At 41.4% G+C, this 18,935-nt stretch overlaps 2 protein-coding genes, 1 long non-coding RNA gene and 1 pseudogene across 3 annotated transcripts; all 4 read right to left on the reverse strand.

Annotated features, from left to right (window-relative positions):
• Positions 1–639: 639 nt before the first annotated feature.
• On the reverse strand, positions 640–1,581 carry Or1f32 (olfactory receptor family 1 subfamily F member 32). Its single transcript, NM_001006598.1, has one exon. It carries the CDS (start codon positions 1,579–1,581, stop codon positions 640–642), a length of 942 nt encoding a protein of 313 aa, NP_001006598.1.
• Positions 12,876–13,538, reverse strand: Or1f38-ps1 (olfactory receptor family 1 subfamily F member 38, pseudogene 1; annotated as a pseudogene).
• On the reverse strand, positions 14,145–15,751 carry LOC134480654 (uncharacterized). Its single transcript, XR_010055298.1, has 2 exons — positions 15,091–15,751; positions 14,145–14,320 (listed from the first exon to the last, which is right to left on the reverse strand). It is a non-coding gene; the product is annotated as an uncharacterized LOC134480654 (long non-coding RNA).
• Positions 15,752–16,184: 433 nt separating this feature from the next.
• Positions 16,185–17,147, reverse strand: Or1f21 (olfactory receptor family 1 subfamily F member 21). The gene has a single exon (NM_001000858.1). It carries the CDS (start codon positions 17,145–17,147, stop codon positions 16,185–16,187), a length of 963 nt encoding a protein of 320 aa, NP_001000858.1.
• Positions 17,148–18,935: the final 1,788 nt, after the last annotated feature.

Consider the following 18,935-nt stretch of genomic DNA (forward strand, 5'->3'; position numbering starts at 1 on the left):
GATGGAGGAAGGGTGGTTGGAAGGGAGAGTGAGAGACAGAGTGAAACAGAAAGAAACAAAAATGAAAAGAAAAGATAAAAATAAAAGGAATGAATATTTTCATTACAATTGAAAAGAAAAATCTTAGAAATAAAAATACACAAGATCAGTAAAACCAAGTTACAGGCACTAACTTTAAAATTTTTACTATGAAATGGAAATTGAAAGCTAATAAACTTTTTACTAAGTGAAACATCCAGGACAACTAGACCTGCATAGCAAGACTCTGTCTCATACAAAAGAAAACAAAACAAAACAACAGCAGCAGCAACAACAGCAGCAGCAAACAAGAACAAAAGAATTGCTACCTGGGAGCACCAGCAGACATTGACAGAGACAGGAAAAAGGGAAGAGGGACTGACAGGTCTGAAACCTAGAACTGTAGAAGGCACAGATCATTTGAATTGAATCGACCTATTTCCTGCTAAATGTTAAATGCCATAAAATGCCCAGATATCATTTTACAAGTTTACATATTCTGGGCTGTGTATTTGGGAAAGATAATTGATGCTTTTCTTACAAAAGGTAAGTGAGAAGTTTCAGATAATTGACAAAAGATGAAGAATTCTTAGACAATAGCTCCCTCTGTGATGTGCAACATTACTGCTTAGATGGAAATCTCATGGCGAGCACTTTCCTTAAAGCCACTTTCATGTCCCTGTTTCTCAGGCTGTAGATGAAAGGGTTCAGCATTGGGGTCACCACTGTATACATCACTGCAGCTGCCGTATCCCTCCCAGCTGAGTAAGAGGTTGAGGGGTTGAAATACACAGTGATGACTGTGCCATAGAAGAGGCAGACCACAGTCAGGTGGGAGCCACAGGTGGAGAAGGCTTTCCATCCTCCCCTGGGTGATGAGACTCTCAGGACAGCCCAGGTGATGTGGATGTAGGAGATCAGGATGCAGACAAATGGGGTGACCATGACCACAGCTCCCTCTGTAAGAATCATCAGCTCATTGAGATGCGTGTCTGAGCAGGAGAGTTTCAGGAGAGGAGTCACATCACAGAAGAAGTGGGGGATGATGTTGTCTGCACAGAAGGAGAGTCGAGCCATGAGCAGTATGTGCAACAGACAATTCATGTTGGCTACCACCCATGACCCCATAACGAGAAGGGCACAGACCTGATGGGTCATTTTTGTTGTGTAGCGTAAAGGGTGGCATATGGCCACAAATCGGTCATAGGCCATTACAGCCAGCAGGAAATTGTCCATGTCACCAAAGATACAGAGAAAATACAGCTGGGTGAGACACCCAGAGAAAGAAATTTTCTGACTCCCAAGTATATGGTTGGCTAGTACATTAGGGGCAGTGGTGGAGGAGAAGCAGACATCCACAAAGGACAGGCTGCAGAGGAAGAAGTACATGGGGGTGTGCAGGCGGGAGTCTGTGCTGATGGCCAGGATGATGAGCACGTTTCCCAGGACAGTGGCCAGGTACATGGTGAGGAAGAGCAGGAAGAGGAACTGCTGCTGCTGGGGCTGCCTGGAGAGTCCCAGGAGGAGGAACTCGGTGACACTGGACTGGTTGGTGCTGCTCATGAATCTGAGCCCAGCTACAGAATGAAGACGCAGAGGTCAGAAGGCCATCTTCAGGTTTGGATGCTACAACCAGGTTCACACTAATCCTGCATTACGGTTTCTGAATTAAGATTCACTCCTATTTTCTACACACTCCATTTACAAATCCCAGTTTAGATAGTGTTGGTTCCCCAGATTGACCCCTTCAGTTTTATTGGATATAGTACACAACCTTTCATGCATGTCACTCTTACCTGTATCTGGTAACATTTCCAATTTCCTCTCACTCCTTAGAAGCTCAAAGGAAAGGAGAAGAAGCCAGCTATTTTAGTGATCTCAAGCTCCAACTGGTGGAACTGTGACTCCTGCTGCTGCCCCCTCTATGGGAGAGAGTGAGCAGCACTTGGTGCAGAAGAAACATCAGAATTTCTAATGCCCTGAAAATACCAGAACATGGGAGCTCTATTATTTTACCTTGGAGGTGTTGAGTAATTGTGTTCATTATTCTAAGGATGGGGAAAACATGGGAATATGGTTAGGTTCTGAGGAGCTCAAGAGTGGATGATCACTGTCCCAGACCTCTGTGTCAGAAGGAGTTCTGGGAGAATTAGATAAGATGTCCCACTGGGGATAGAGTCCCTGAGTATCTCATTAAAGACCAGCAGAAAGTAGTTGTGCAAGCCTGCTCTTGGTCCCTCTTGACCAACAAGTGTGGAACATATCATGTAAGTTCACAGTCAGAACTTGGTGATGAAGCAGTCTGTGTGGAGTGAAGTCCCAAAGAGAATTCCCTGAGACTGATCTAAGCCTTAAGGGTTGAAGGATCTGTTCCCATTCTCCTTTCCCTCAGCACAGAACATGATGTTGTGGCACTGTCTGATGGAAAGTTCTGTCTTCCTCACATTTGATTATTTACCACATAGGGCTTTTAGCTGATCTGCCCATAGGCAGCCCTGGGAGTAACTGGCATTTCAGGGTCTGGTTCAATTCTGTGAAATACACAGTGCAATGTTCAGTGAGAGAAAGGTAGATTGGGGAGTGTGTAGTCCTCCATGCCTGAAGGATACCCATCCTCAGGAAACCTCCATCCTTGGGAATTGTGTCTTGCAAGCCCACAGTGATGTGTGCAGTTCTGAAAATGTATAGACCCTTGAGTGCATCTCCAACAGCTTCCTTTGTACTCCCCACCTTTTTCCTAGATACAATTCATGACAGGACTTCTAAACCTAGCATGGGTACATCCTCAATGTGATTATCCTGTCCATGTGCCTCCAGAAGCTTACAACCTACTTCTACTTCATTTACAGATGAATAAGCAAAATTCTGAGAGATGACAACAAACCTGCAAACACACAAGAGTAGTGGAAGGAAGTTGGAGAAAGTCCTACTTGCAGTTGAGTTCAAGATTTGGGGCACTTCTAATGACAAGATAGGTGAGGCCTTCCTTCCCACTCAGTGTCAAACTGTAGAAGCCAATTCTTTCTCAGCTCAGCCTGGGAAATAGTTGATAAAAATGATAGCATGTGCTGGCTTACACCTCTCATCCAGAGACACTGAAGTCCGAGAGAATGAGATTGCTGTCATGTTCCAGGCTAGCCTTATCTACCATACCAGACCCAGTCTCATAAAAACAAAAACAGCACAAAGGAAAGAGATATTAGAAGCTGGAGAGATGGCTCAGTGGTTTAGAGGACTGGTTGCACTTGCACAGGGACCAGGTTCCATTTCCACCCACAGGACCAAAGAAATAAAAAATAAAACAGGAAAATAAAGTTTAAGGGCACAGATGAAATTATACCAGGTTCTATTTAATTCTTGCATGTATGTGCTTGAATGTCTGTGCTGTCTATTCTTAACATATATTTGAAATTGTCTACAATAAAGTTCTTAGTTTAAAATCAGTCTTTTTGTTGGTCATGGAGGTCCATGATTTTATTCTCAGCACTTGGAAAGCAGAAGAAAGTGGGTCCCTGTGAATTTGAAGGCAGTCTGGCAACACAATGACTCTCTCTTAAGAAACAACGAAAATAGCATTACTTTAGCAAACTTGGATGGTGGCTCATTGGGCAAAGTGCATTCTCTGCAGCCTTAAGGACCCAGTTTATATCCCAGAACACCCAATATATGAAACAAGTATGGCAGCCAGCCCGTAATCCAAGTGCAAGAGTCAGAGAAGACATGCTGGCAGGGTAACCAGTTGAGTCAGCAAGCTCTGGGTCCAGTGATAGAGCCTGTGTCCACAGAGACTGTGTAAAGAGATCAGAGGATACATGGCCCCAATCTCTGAGTTCTACATGTATGTGCACAAGCATGGACCCCACTTGTGTGCATATATAGGAGCACACAAATATAAATGCATGGACATTGCACCCACAGACATGTGCTTTCACAACATAGCTATTCATTGATTAGTAAAATTTAAAGAAGAGGAATATCAGATCTGAGGATGAAGCAAAAGATAGCCTCATGACCTCCTTTAGAATAAGTTTATAGGCTGAGTGATGTTGTCCAACGCCTGTTTGTGTAATTCTCATCAAGAAGACTGAACAAGGATGATCTAGAGGCCAAAGTCAGCCTGGGTCCCACACCAAACCCACATGCACATGCACCCACACACACATGCATAAACACACACACACACACACACACACACACACACACACACACACACACACACACACACACCACTTTGGAGAATTTTCCAGAGTTAGAACAAATAGCAAGAATGACGGCAGAAACTACTTTTTGTAAAGATGCTATCAATGTTAATGGAATTTTAATTTTTTAAAAACTTTTTTTATTTGTATAAGTGTGTAGGACGTCCTTGTGCTCACATATAAGCCTAAGCAAGCCATAAAAGTTAAACTTACAGGTTTGTCTCTTCAAAAGGAGAAACCTATAAGGTATTTTCCTTCCAGAAAGATGAGAAAGGAGGTGGCTAATAGTATTGACTCCCTGTGTGGCCAGGCCAGAGTTGTCACACAGATCCTTATCTTGAACTTGTCTCAATCTATAGCACCAGCCTCTTCTTTAGCCTGCTTCCTCAGTTAATCTATGGATCCCATCTTTATGGAAGATGTCACATGTACTTTATGACTTTCCATTCAGTCATGTCTGAAGCTTTGTTATGCACATGGCATTGAGTTAGATACTCCCAGGAAACTTGTTTTCAAATTTACTTTCTGAAATATGTCTAAAATAAACTTCTTGGTATCAGACTTGCTAGGTTGAACCAATAGCTACGACTGAGTTGTGATGAATTGTATTGAACTGCATTTTTAAAAAATCTTTCCAAAGACTGTACAAAGAAGGAGAACTTCAGATTAATTTCCCTCATGAACATCGATGCAAAAACATTTAAAAAAATTCTTGAAAACTGAATTGAAGAACACATCAAAACAATCATTTGCCATGATCAAGTAGGCTTCCTCCCAGGGATGCAGAGATGGTTCAATATGTGGAAATCCATCAACGTAATTCACTATATAAATAAACTAAAAAAACCACAAGCTCATCTCATTAGACCCTGACAAAGAATTTGACAAAATTCAACACCCATTCATGTTAAACATTTTGGAATGATCAGGAATTCCAGGCACATACCTAAATATAGTAAAAGCAATATACATCAATCCTGTAGTCAGCATCAAACTAAATGGAGAGAAAGTCGAAGCAATCCTACTAAAATCAGGGACTAGATCAGGCTGCCTACTTTCTTCCCACCTATTCAATAAAGTACTTGAAGTCCTAGCCAGAGCAATTAGACAACTAAAAGAGGTCAAAGCAGTACTAATTAGAAAGAAATTAGAAAATATCACTATTTGCAGATGATATGATAGTATACTCAAGTGGCCCCAAAATTTCACCAGAGACTCCTAAACCTGATAAACAATTTCAGCAAAGTGACTGGATATAAAATCAACTCAAACAACCAGTAGCCTTCCTCTACTCACAGCATAAACAGGCTGACAATAAAACTTGGGAAATGACACCATTCACGATAGCCAGAAATAATATAAAATACCTTGTTTGACTCTAACCAAGCATGGGAAAGATCTATATGACAAGAAATTCAAGTGTCTGAAGAAAGAAATCAAAGATGATCTCACAAAATGGAAAGATCTCCCATGCTCATGGATTGGCAGGATTAATATAGTAAAAATGGCCATCTTGCCAAAAGCAATCCGCAGATTCAATGCAATTGCCATGAAAATTCTAACTCAATTCTTCATAGAGATAGAAAGAGCAATTTGCAAATTCCCCAGGATAGCAAAAACTATATTCAACAATAAAAGAAATTCTGGGGGAATCACTATCCCTGACCTCAAATAGTATTACAAAGCAATAATGATAAAAACTACATGGTATTGGTACAGAGATAGGCAGTTAGATCAGATTAATAAAACAGAATTGAAGACCCAGAAATGAATTCTTAGGTACATAGATTGAAATAAAAATTATCATCCTAAGTGAGGTAACCAGTCATAAAGAGCACACATGATATGCACTCACTGATAAATGAATATTAGCCCAAACACGTACAGTCACGTGATCTTTGACAAATGAGCTTAAACCTTTCAGTGGGAAAAAGATAGCATTTTCAACAAATGGTGCTGGTTCAACTGGAGGTCAACATGTAGAAAAATGCAAATCATCCCTTTCTTATCTCCTTTTACAAAGCTCAAGTTCAAGTGGATCAAAGATCTCTACATAAAACCAGATACATTGAAACTAATAGAAGAGAAAGTTGGGAAAAGCCCCAAACACGTAGGCACAGGGGAAATTTTCCTGAACAGAATACCAATGGCCTATGCTCTAAAATCAAGAATCAACCAATGGGACTTCATAAAACTGTAAACCTTTTGTAAGGCACAGGACACTGTCAATAGGACAGAACATCAACCAACAGATTGGGAAAAGATTTTTAACAATTCTACGTTCAATAGAGGGCTAATATCTAATATAGAAAGAACTCGAGAAGTTAGCCTCTGGAGAAGAAAATGATCCTAGTTAAAAATGGGGTAGAGAACTTAACAAAGAATTCTCAAATGTAGACTATTGAATGGCTGAGAAGCATCTAAAGAAATGTTCAACATCCTTAGTCACCAGGGAAATGCAAATCAAAACAACATTGAGATTACACCTCACATCAGTCAGAATGCTAAGATCAAGAATTCAGGTGAGAGCAGATGCTGATGAGGATGTAAAAAACACTCCCCCATTACTGGTGGGATTGCAGGCTGGTACAAACACTCTGGAAATCATGCTAGTTGTTCCTCAGAAAATTGGACATCATACTACCTGAGGACCCAGCTACACGACTCCTGGGCATAACCCAAAGGATGCTCCAACATAAAACATGGGTATATGCTCCACTATGTTCATAGCAGCCTTACTTATAATAGCCAGAGGATGGAAAGAACCCTTATATCCTTCAACAGTGGAATGGATATAGAAAGAATGGTGCATTTACACAATGGAGGAATACTCAGCTATTAAAAAGAATGACTTTATGAAATTTTTAGGTACATAGATTGAAATAAAAATTATCATCCTAAGTGAGGTAATCCAGTCATAAAGAGCACACATGATATGCATTCACTGGTAAGTGAATATTAGCCCAAAAACTGGGAATACAATTTAAAGACCAGATGAAGCTTAAGAAGAAGGTAGACCAAAATATAGATGCTTCAGTCCTTCTTAGATGGAGGAACAAAATACTGATGGGAGAAAATACTGGGAGAAATTTTGGAGCAGGGTCTGAAGATCCAGAGACTGCCCCACCTGGGGATCCATCTCCTATGCATTCACTGAACCCAGATACTGTTGTGCATGCCAAGAAGTAAATGATGACAGGAACCTGATTGATATAGCTGTCTTCTGAGAGGCTCTGCCAGAGACTTACTGATACAGATGTGGCTTGCAGCTAACCATCAGAGTGAGCACAAGGACTGCAAAGGAGGAGTAAGAAAAAAAAACTGAAGGAACTTAAGGGAGTTGCAAACCCATAGGAAGAACAACAATATCAACCAACTGGATCCCTCAGATGTTCCAGGGACTGAACCACTAACTAATACTAATTGGAGGGACTAATACACATGGAGGGACCCATGGCTCCAGCAGCATATGGAGCAGAGGATGGCATTTTATGGCGTCAATAGGAAGAGAAGCCCTTGCTCCTATAAAGTCTCATTTCCCCAATGTAGGGTACTGTTGAGGTAGGAGTGGGTGGGTTGCAGGGGGTGGATGGGAATGGGTACATCTTCATAGAAGCAGAGAGAAGTGTGGAGACCTGAAAGGAGAATGGGGAAAGAGGGATAACATTTGAAATGTAAATACATAAAGTATCCATTAGTAGAAAAAGAAAAAATCTTCCTTGGATTGTTGCTTTGCTGGCCTTGTGGTCATGAAGAGGTCATACAGACCCTTCTGTGAGTGTTTGTCTTGCATGCATGTATGTGCATCACATGCATGTCTCTTGCTCATGGAGATCAGAAGAGGATGTCAGATCTCTTGGATATTGTTTTCCTGATGGTTGTGACTGGCAATGTAGGTACTGGGTATAAAACCAAGGTCCTTTGAAAAAGTGATCACTGCTCTTACCTCTGAGCCTTCATTCTAGACCAGATGCTTAAGTGCACTTTATTTCTATCAACATAGTAAGTCATGGTGGTGTAACATACTAGAGTTTATCAGCTCTTGTGGTCAACAAACTGGAAGAGAGTTTAAATAACTTTTGGGCCATGCCAGGCTGATGACAGGGTGACTGAAAGTTGTTTTATGTGAGGATCCTCATCAGAGGATTCCAAGTGTCAGGGAAATAGACTGCATAAAATAACCCAGCCAATGATAAACAAGAGCAAACACAGCAAGGGGAACCAGAACCTCGATATGCAATGATATATTCCCAAAATATCCAGTTTTTGACAACAAAATGAAAGATTGCAAAGAAACAGGCAATTATGCACAAATATGTATGACCTTACAGCAGAAAAACTAGCAAGAGATATGCCTTGTGGCAAGAGCAGTAGCCATCTTTAACAAGAATATTCCCAAGAAGCCACTGTTTAAATGTTGGCAGATGGAAAGAAACAATATTGAAGAGGTAAAAAAAAAAAATGAAAACAATGTCAAATCAAATAGGGAATAAGGAGCCAAAAATTATGGAAAAAAGTCAAGTGGAAATTCTGAATTGGAAAGTAAACAATGGATATAAGCTGTTCACTAAATGTGCTCTACAAATTTGAACAGATGAATAAATAATGGGAAATTTTTCAAATAGTCATATAGACATTTGGGAAGTTGAAGAAAAGGAAATAGAAGCAGGAAAAAAATGAATACAGGGTCATGCATAGACAATGCTGCAAATACATACATTAAGGATTCTTAGGCGAGAGAAAGGAAAGATGATGTATGAAAAAATACTGACTGTAACCTCATTTAAAAATGATCTATGAATATAGGAGGCTCAGTTAATATAATTAGATTTTCATTTCCATGGCAAACACAGTCAGGAGTCATATTTAATCTGCTGAAAATAAAAGATGAGAAGGTACAACAGAGCAATGGATACAGAAAATGTGGTATATTTGCACAAGGGAGTACTACTCAGCCATTAAAAATAATGACTTCGTGAAATTCATAGGCAGATGGGTGGAAGTAGAAAATATCATTCTGACTGAGGTAACCTAATCACAAAAAACATACATGGGATGTCCTCACTGATAGGTGGATATTAGTCTAAAAGCTCAGCCTACCCAAGATACAATCCACAGACCACATGAAGCTCAAAAATGAGGGCAACAAAGTGCATATGCTTAGGACCTTCTTAAAAGGAGGAATAGAAATATTCATTGGAGGAGATATAGAGACAAAGTTTGGAGCAGAGACCAAAGGCAAGGGTATTCAGAGACTGCCCCACCTGGGGATCCAGCCCATATACATATAGCCATCAAACCAAGACAATATTGCTAATGCCAAAAAGTGCATGCTGACTGGAGCCTGATATAGTTGTCTCCTGAGAGTTTCTGCCAGAGCCTGACAAATGAGAAATACAGAGGTGAATACTTGCAGCCAACCACTGAAATGAGAACAGGGTCCCAATTGGAGGAATTAGAGAAAGGATTTAAAGAGCTGTAGGGACTTGCAGCCCCATAAGAAAAACTATACCAACCAATCAGAGCTCCCTGGGACTAACCCACCATCCAAAGAGTACACATGGACAGACCCATGGGTCTATCTGTATATGTAGCAGAGGATGGCCTTGTTGGGTACCAATGGAAGGGGAATCCCTTGGTCCTGTCAAGGTCCTCCCACCCCCACCAAGTGTACGGGAATGTCAGGGCAGGGATGCCAGAAATTTTGTCTGGTTCAGTGGTTGAACACACTCATAGCAGAAGGGGGAGTAGGGATGGGGATAATATTTGAAATATAAATTAAAAACTCCAATAAAAATTAATAAAAAACAAACAACTAAACAAACAATAGGGAGAAAATATTTTGTGTTTTCAATTTATTTCCTTTGGTTTTCTTTTTGCTGTTGTTGATAAAGACAGAATTTCACAGTGTAATATATGACCTGGAACTTATAAGATAAACTAGTCTGGCCACAAACTTCTGATTCTCCTCCCTCAGCCCCCTGGTGCTGGTACTGTAGGCCTGTGATACTATGTCAGCTTTATTAGGCATTTTCAAAATAATTTTCAAAATACGTGGTGTATTTACATGTTTTAAAAGAGAAATAGATTTACTTAGTGGTGGACATATATCAAAATCAATAAAAATGAGAGTACGAAGACTTGCAGTAATTTTGAAAGTCTGTTTTATACAGTAACTGTTGGAGACTTAAATGTAGACTCCTATTTGAGTAAAATTATCTGAGCCCATTTTCATAGGTATAACAGAAAGGGATAAAGAGTGCAAGTGACTGACATGCTGGATACTGGGATTGTAGAAAGCTTTTCCGTCTTTTTTTTTACCCTCCCATTTTCCTCACACATGTTCATGAGAAGATAAATCATCAGCACAAATGAGTAGTAGCATTTTTTTTGTAGCTTCAAAGAGTTTTTCCCTATCTGCACTATCAATATTGTGACATTGATATTTATTGATATAAAGCTCTCTGTCTGTCTGTCTGTCTGTCTCTCTGTGTGTGTCTGCCTTTCTATCTCTCCCTCTTCCTTCCCCCTCTCTCTCCACAGAAAGAGTCTCCACATAATCATAATCCCACTGCCCCGGAACTCAGTATGTAGACGATCCTGGCAGACATGCTCCCTGCACAGAAAACATGCACAGTAAACAATCAACAAACAAGCAAGTGTAAAACAGAACTAATGGAAAGTTTGACCAAAATGCCACCTCAAACAGATACTCAGGAAAGAGGAAATGTGAGAAAAGCAGGGATCGGGTGGAAGTTAGGGAATCAGGAAGATCCTGATATTGTATACAGCTCGTCAGAGGCCCTCAGCAGACTTGCACTGGAGGAACAAAGACTGAGCAAACCAGAAGACAGAGGGAGGGACAGTGCAAGCTGAGGCTCACAAAGGAAGGAAGAGCCAAGGACAATGGACAGAGGGTGAAGGCAGGCAGTGCTGCTAGATACATACAGAACCGGATTCTACAGGGAAGAGACAGTAAGGAGTTGGGGAACTGATTTTAGAAATAATGTCTGAAGTTCTCTCAAATTTCTTTGAGAAAAATAATCTAGACATCTCAGAAGTCTTACCAACTTCAACCATAAAGAGTGTTAGAACTAGAGCTGGTAGATGTCTTACAGGTCAAGCTGCACACATAGGCTCACAGTGGACTGACGATATATATGAGACATGTAAGCAGAAGTTAGACACAAGCAGTAGAGGAAGTGGGTATGAAGTTTCACCACTTGCTTCTAGAAGTAGAGCTCTTGATAAATGTTATCCAATAGGAAAGGAAGAGACAGTTTTCATGAAGACTGTAGTCTCTTAAATACAACCACAGTCCAGTGGAGGGAAACACATCGAAGTACATGGCAGCAGAAGTTAAACAGGATGGGGGTGAAAGAAAACAAGAACAAAATGAAAAAAGAAAGTGAGGAATGGAGGGAGGAAAGGAGATGAGGAGGATATGAGGGACAGTGCGACAAGCAGTCAGAGTGAAACAGAAAGAAACAAAGGAAAATGAAAAGATAAAAAAGGAATGAATATTTTCATTACAATTGAAAAAGAAAAATCTTAGAAATAAAAATACACAAGATCAGCACAACCAACTTAGAGTCACTAACTTTAAAAGTTATATTTTGAAATGTACATTGAAAGCTCATAAATTGTTTTTGCTAATTGAAATTTCAAGGACAGTCAGGCCAGTACAGTGAGACTCTGTCTCAAACCAAACAACAAAGCAGTTGCTACATGAGAACACCAGCAAACACTGACACAGGCGGGCAAAGAGGACAGAGGGGCTGTCCTGTCTGCACACTAGAACTGTAGAAGTCACAAATCAGTTTTATTAAATTGACATACGTGCTGCTCAATGTTAGATGCTGTATAGTGCCCAGATATCAAAAGTAACATCATAAGTCCAAGTGAGCTGCAGAAGTACAGTTTCCTGGAACTCCAAACCCTCCCTTCTCAACACACCAAGTCTGATCTTCCTGTGAGATTGGCTTAGGCTGAGGTCTCTGTGGTGAAAAAGAACAATCATCTGTGGTTTCCCAGAAGTGTCCCGGATACTCCTAGTTGGGTGCTGGTTCTGTGCCTAGGGACACAGAGCATTGCAAAGAATGTCAGAAGCAGATATAGGTGTCTGACACAGTGACAACACAAGATTTTGTAAGCACAACTGAGCACAAGAGCAGAGGATCTGCCGATGCCAACAAAATAGCAGCACGCCCATTGCCCTGGATATGGTGTAGTCATGTGGATGCTGCTGCTTGGCCAGTCAGAGCTCAGTCTTGTAGTGAACATCATGAAGAGAGTTATCCCAACTCCGAAACCTCATCCCATCTGGAGCAGGAGTCAATTCCAACACCCAACCCAGTTTTGAGCTTACCATTACTCACTTTCCAGTGTTGTCCCATTGAGACCCCTCACTCATGCCAAAATTGTGCAGGGGTTTTCATGGTGCATTCTGTCAAGGCATTGACATGGCAATGCAAATAACAACATTTGTTAAACACTTTTTCATTCTTTTACATAAAGGGTTTGTACATTGGGCTCTGTATCTGGAAGAGATAATTGATGCTTTTCTTACAAAAGCTAATAGCTAAGTTTCAGATAATTGACAAAACATGAAACATTCCTACACAATATTTCACTATGTAATGTTCAACACTTTCAACATTACTGCTTGAATGGAAATCTCAGGATAGGCACTTTCCTTGGAACTCCTTTCATGTCCCTGCTCCTCAGGCTGTAGATGAAAGGGTTCAGCATGGGGGTCACCAGTGTGTACATTATGGCACCTACTATGTCCCTCCCAGCTGAGTGAAAGAATGAAGAGGAGAAGTACTCAGCGATGATGGTGCCATAGAAGAGGTGGGAGCCACAGGTGGAGAAGGCTTTCCATCCTCCCCTGGGGGATGAGACTCTCAGAACAGCACAGGTGATGTGGATGTAGGAGATCAGGATACAGACAAATGGGGTGACCATGATCACAGCTCCCTCTGTATGAATCATCAACTCATTGAGATGTGTGTCTGAGCAGGAGAGTTTCAAGAAAGGAATTGCATCACAGAAGAAGTAGGGAATGATGTTGTCTGCACAGAATGAGAGGGGAGCCATGAGCAGTATGTGCAACAGACAATTCAGATTGGCTACCACCCATGACCCTATAACAGGAAGGGCACAGACCTGATGGGTCATGTCTATTGTGTAGTGTAAATGGTGGTGTATGGCCACAATTCTGTCATAGACCATCACAGCCAGAAGGAAATTGTCCATATCAGCAAATACACAGAAGAAATATATCTGTGTGAGACACCCAGAGAAGGAAATGGATGCTGTATAATGCCTAGTAAGTGGTTGGCCAGTACTCAACTGTGTGTTTCCTGGGCTACTAAGTACCAGAACACCTTTTCATCTGAGCAGAAAGACCAACAATTGAATTTATAAAGGGAACAAACTTATTCTAGTTCTCAGAGTGGGACAAAAACTTCCTTAGAATTTTCATCAGAGTAGCCATAAAGGAATCCATGTAAGGGTAAAAATATGTGTCTATAATGTGGAAAAACCTTCTCCCCAAATGAAGAAATTCTGCTTCATCTGCAGAGTCCATGAGACTGAGAGGCCATACAGTTATGGAATAAAACAAGAAACAAAGAAACATGGGAGAAGATTTGATCACATGAGAGAATTCACTCAGTTAATAAGATCCAGGAGCAGATATGGAACCAGGAAATGTCCTATCTCTACCTGAAAAGTTTCATAAAGAACCTCAAATGTTTTGGGATTAAAGAACACTTTGAAATAAACAGGTCAAAGGAAAAAAGTTTGCTGACATGTTGATATGAAAAACATGCAAGTAAAATTTAGCTTACAAAAAATTTCCAGATAAACCAAGAGAGGTGAGCAGGAACTCTGTGTCTTCTAGCGCATGTATAACCAAAGAGATGTGTAAGTAAGGGATTTATCTATTCATTTCTGCAGCAAAGTGCCTGAGAATATTCAGAGACTCTGTGTTTGACATCTCAGTCCACATTTGCTTGGCCTTGTTGCTTTGGATTTATGCAGCTCCACATTTCAAGATGGACATGTGTGTTGGAGAGGTCTGTTCACCTCATGGCATCCTGAAAGCAAAGAAGAGCACACACAGGAGAGGGTTTGGGAGTCCAAAATCTCCTTCAGGATCTGCTTGTGACCTGACATCTTTGCAGTCAGTCTTACCCCAAGATGTCCCACCACTTCCCAATAGCAACCAGATTTGTAACACATGAACCTGAGACCAGGTATCAGAAATCCCTGAGTAAGCATTACTACTAATCCCCTTGACATTAAAGAATGATAACAAGAGCTGGAGAGATGGCTCAGTGGTTAAGAGGCTGGCTGTCATTCCAGAGGAACTGGTTTGGTTCCCAGCATTCATGTAGCAGCCAATGTCTGTAACTCCAGTGCGGGAAGATGCAATGTTGATCTCTGGTCTTCTCAGGGACTGCACATATACAGTACACAGTCAAACATCAGGCAAAGCATCCATACACATAAATAAGGATCTCAAAGAAATAAAGAATGATAAAGGAATACTATGAAGAAATCTCACAAATTTAAAAACCTAGGTGAAACAGACCAGTTCTTTTAAAAAATTATTTATTTTCATTTAATGTGTACTGGTGTTTCCCTGCATGAATGTTTGTGTGATGGGATAGGATCCACAAGACTTGTGGTACTGACACTTACAAGCTGCCATGTTGCTGCTGGAAATTAAACCTGGGTCCTTTGGGAGAACAGCCAATGCTCTTAAACACTGAGCCATCTCTCCAGCCCCTAGAGCAGTTCTTTTAAAGACACAATCTGTATTGAGCCTTACCGAGGAAGAAATGGTCTGAACTGATGTACTCACCTTGCCAGCTTGGGGCTTCTTTTCAGATGGGCTCATTTCAAGGACTATGTTGTAAGAAAGGAAGCTTGGCACAGGCATGCAGGAGCTGGGGGGGCACGTGTTGAAAGTTTTTCTGATGAACACGGAGAGTTTCATAGAACAGTCATAGCAAGAAAAGTCTCTAGAATTGTGACATCACAGACACAAAAGGCCATTAAGGAATGACCTCAGATTACATAAACAAAAGTATTGTCCTAACCACAAAATGACCCACATTGCATGATGAACAGGAGTGGCCAGTCAGAGCTTAAGTTTATCTGTTCCTTTCTTCCAGCTGGATACATTAAAAGAGCCAATCACCAGCATCCTGATAGCAGCATCCTGTCTGAAGCAGCAGTCAAACCCCAATTCCTTTCCAACATCACCCTACATCCCTTCAGAGCTTATCATAATGTCCTTTAGCAGGTTCCAACTGAAACACCCCACTGGTCCCCAAACATGCCTAGTCTTCCCCTTTGTAATAAGAAGTAAGAGTAGCTGTGTTTGTGGTGTCTTCTGTTGGGATGGCATTCACGATTGAAATAAAGCGATTTGCTTGAAACATTTTCTGAGCAGGAGAGAGAGCTCAGCAGTCACTTGCTGTTCTGCCAGAGGAACCAGATTTGGTTTCCAGGACCCACATTGTGTGACTGACAAAGATCTGTAACTCAACTCTAGAGAATCCTCTTCCATTCTTCTTGGACGCCTATATACAGGTGGAACACACACACACACACACACACACACACACACACACACACACACACACAAATATATACATGTGGTACACACACAAACACACATGTGTCAATCACAATGTCATACTACGCACATTTTATGTCTGTAAAAAAAGAATTTTTATATTAATTTTGTCATGACTAGCGAATCACATTTCAACTTTGCATGGACCCAGGAATCGCTCTACAATTGATCTGCGTCCTGGGTGTCTAATCACTTCTTACCTCTTGTCTATAACATGGATTTCATTCTTCCAATAGGAATAGCAGATGCTTTGCTAACAAAAAAATTCTAAGTTCCACACAGTAAAATAAATAAAATGTTTTTTTGGAAATTAATTATGTATAAGATTTTCTTACACTTATCTGTAGATGAATATTCATGGTGAGCAGTTTCCTTAAAGCCCCTTTCATGTCTCTGTTCCTCAGGCTATAGATGAAAGGGTTCAGCATGGGGGTCACAATTGTGTACATTATGGCAGCCGCCATGTCCCTTCCAGCTGAGTGAGAGGATGAGGGGTTGAAATACAGGGATATGATGGTGCCATAGAAGAGGCAGACCACAGCCAGGTGGGAGCCACAGGTGGAGAAGGATTTCCATCCTCCTCTAGGGGATGAGACTCTCAGGACAGCACAGGTGATGTGGACGTAGGAGATCAGGATACAGAAAAATGGAGTGACTATGATCATAGTTCCCTCTGTAAGAATCATCAGCTCATTGAGATGTGTATCTGAGCAGGAGAGTTTCAGGAGGGGAGTCACATCACAGAAGAAATGGGAGATGATGTTTTCTCCACAAAAGGAGAGTCGAGCCATGAGCAGTGTGTGCAACAGAGCATTCATGTTGGCTACCACCCATGACCCAACCACAAGAAGGGCACAGAGCTGATGGGTCATCTTTGTTGTATAGTGTAACGGGTGGCATATGGCCATAAATCGGTCATACGCCATCACAGACAGCAGGAAATTGTCCATGTCAGCAAACACAGAGAGAAAATACATCTGTGTGAGACACCCAGAGAAGGAAATGACCTGACTCCCAAGTATATGGTTGGCCAGTACTTTAGGGACAGTGGTGGAGGAGAAGCAGACATCCACAAAGGACAGGTTGCTGAGGAAGAAGTACATGGGGGTATGCAGGTGTGAGTCTGCGATGATGGCCAGGATGATGAGCAGGTTTCCCAGGACAGTGGCCAGGTACATGGTGAGGGAGAGCAGGAAGAGGAGCTGCTGCTGCTGGGGCTGCCTGGAGAGTCCCAGGAGGAGGAACTCAGAGACACTGGACTGGTTGGTGCTGCTCATGAATCTGAGTCCAGCTATAAGAAGAAGAAGCAGAGGTCAGAAGGCCATCTTCAGCTTTGGATGCTACAATGAAGTTCACTTTAATCCTGCATCAGTGTTTCTGTATTAAGATCTAGTCCTATTTTCCACATACTCAATATACAAATCACAGTTTTAGGTCATGTTGGTTCCCCAGAGCTACCTGTTTAGTGTTTTTGAACTTAGCATAAAGGCGTTCATGCACCACTCTTACCTGTATCTGGCAACATTTCCAGTTTTCTCCCACTCCTTAGAAGCTTAAAGGAAAATATCGGCCAATTGTATTGATCTCAAGCTTCAAATAGTGGACCTATGGTTCCTGCTGCTATCCTTACAAGGGGAGAGAGTAAACAACACATGTTGCAGAAGAAACATTGGAATATGTACTACCCTGAAAATACCTGCACGGGCCAGTTTTATTGATTTTACCTTGATCTTGCTGGGAAATAGGGTTATTTATTGTAAGGATTGGAAAGTCTTGGGAATATAGAAAGGTTCTGAGAAGGTAAAGAGTGGATGATCACCACCACAGCTCTCTGTGTCAGAAGGAGTTCTGGGAGAATTAGATAGATATTTACTGCAGCATGAAGTCCCGCTAGGGAGAGAGTCCCTGAGTATCTCATTAAAGACCAGCAGAAAGTAGTTGTGTAAGGCAGTTCTTGGTCCCTCTTGACCAACAAGTGTGGAACATATCATCTAAGCTCGCAGACAGAGCTTGGGGATGAATAAATCTGTGTAGGGTCAAGTCCCAGAGAGAATTCTCTGAGACTGATCTAAGCCTTGTATGGTTGAAGAATCTGTCCCCATTCTTCTTCCTCTCAGCACAGAAAATGAAGCTATGGCATTATCTGAGGAAACATCTGCTCTTCTTCACACTTGGTCACTTTCCACATCTGGATTATGGAACATTAGCTTACAGGCAGCCCTGGGAATAACTGGCATTACAGGGCCAAATTTGAACCTGTAAAATTTACAGTGTAAAGTTCAACAAGAGAAAAGGTAGATGGGTGAGTGCATAGTCCACCATGTCTGAAGGCGACCTGTGCTTAGAGAATCCACATCCTTGGGGATGATGTCTTCCCAGCCTACAATGATATGTGCACTTATGAAAATCTATAGACTTTTGAGCGTAGTTCCAACAACTTCCTTTATTTTCCCCATTCCTTCCCCAGAGAGGATTCATGACAGGACTTCAAAACTTAGCATGGTTACATTCTTAGTGTGACTTGTCCTGTCCATGTACATCCAGAAGCTTACAACCTTTTCCTGCTTGATTGACAGATGAACATGCAAAATGGTGAGATATGACAACAGAAAGTGCAAGCACATGAGAGGAATGAATGGAAGCTGGGGGACAGTCCCAATGGGAGCTGAGTTCAGGATTTGGGACACTTTTAATGACTTGCATGATGAGGTCTTTATTCCCAGTCAATATCAAACAGTAAAAGCCAAGTCTTTCTCAGCTAAGCCTGGGAAAGAATTAATAAAAATGATAGCATGTGCTGGCTTACACCTCTCTTCCAGACACACTGAAGTCTAAGGCAAGAAGATTGTTCCAGGCTAGCCTTCTGTACCACACCAGACCCAGTCTCCTAAAAACAAAAAGAGTGCAAAGGAAAAGAGACATTAGAAGCTGAAGAGATGGCTCAGTGATTTAGAGCACTTGTTCTTGCAGAGGGATTAGGTTCTGCTCCAAGTAACCATATAGAGTTTCTCAATCATCCATAAGTCCAGTTTCAGGTAATCTGAGATATGGCACCACCTACTAGC

The sequence above is a fragment of the Rattus norvegicus genome, chromosome 10 (genome assembly GCF_036323735.1).
Source record: "Rattus norvegicus strain BN/NHsdMcwi chromosome 10, GRCr8, whole genome shotgun sequence".
Classification (NCBI taxonomy): domain Eukaryota; kingdom Metazoa; phylum Chordata; class Mammalia; order Rodentia; family Muridae; genus Rattus; species Rattus norvegicus.

What these genes read in the sequence shown, in the direction of transcription:
- Or1f32 (NM_001006598.1), bottom strand. Translation starts at nt 1,581, where the DNA reads ATGAGCAGCACCAACCAGTCCAGTGTCACCGAGTTCCTCCTCCTGGGA.
- Or1f21 (NM_001000858.1), bottom strand. Translation starts at nt 17,147, where the DNA reads ATGAGCAGCACCAACCAGTCCAGTGTCTCTGAGTTCCTCCTCCTGGGA.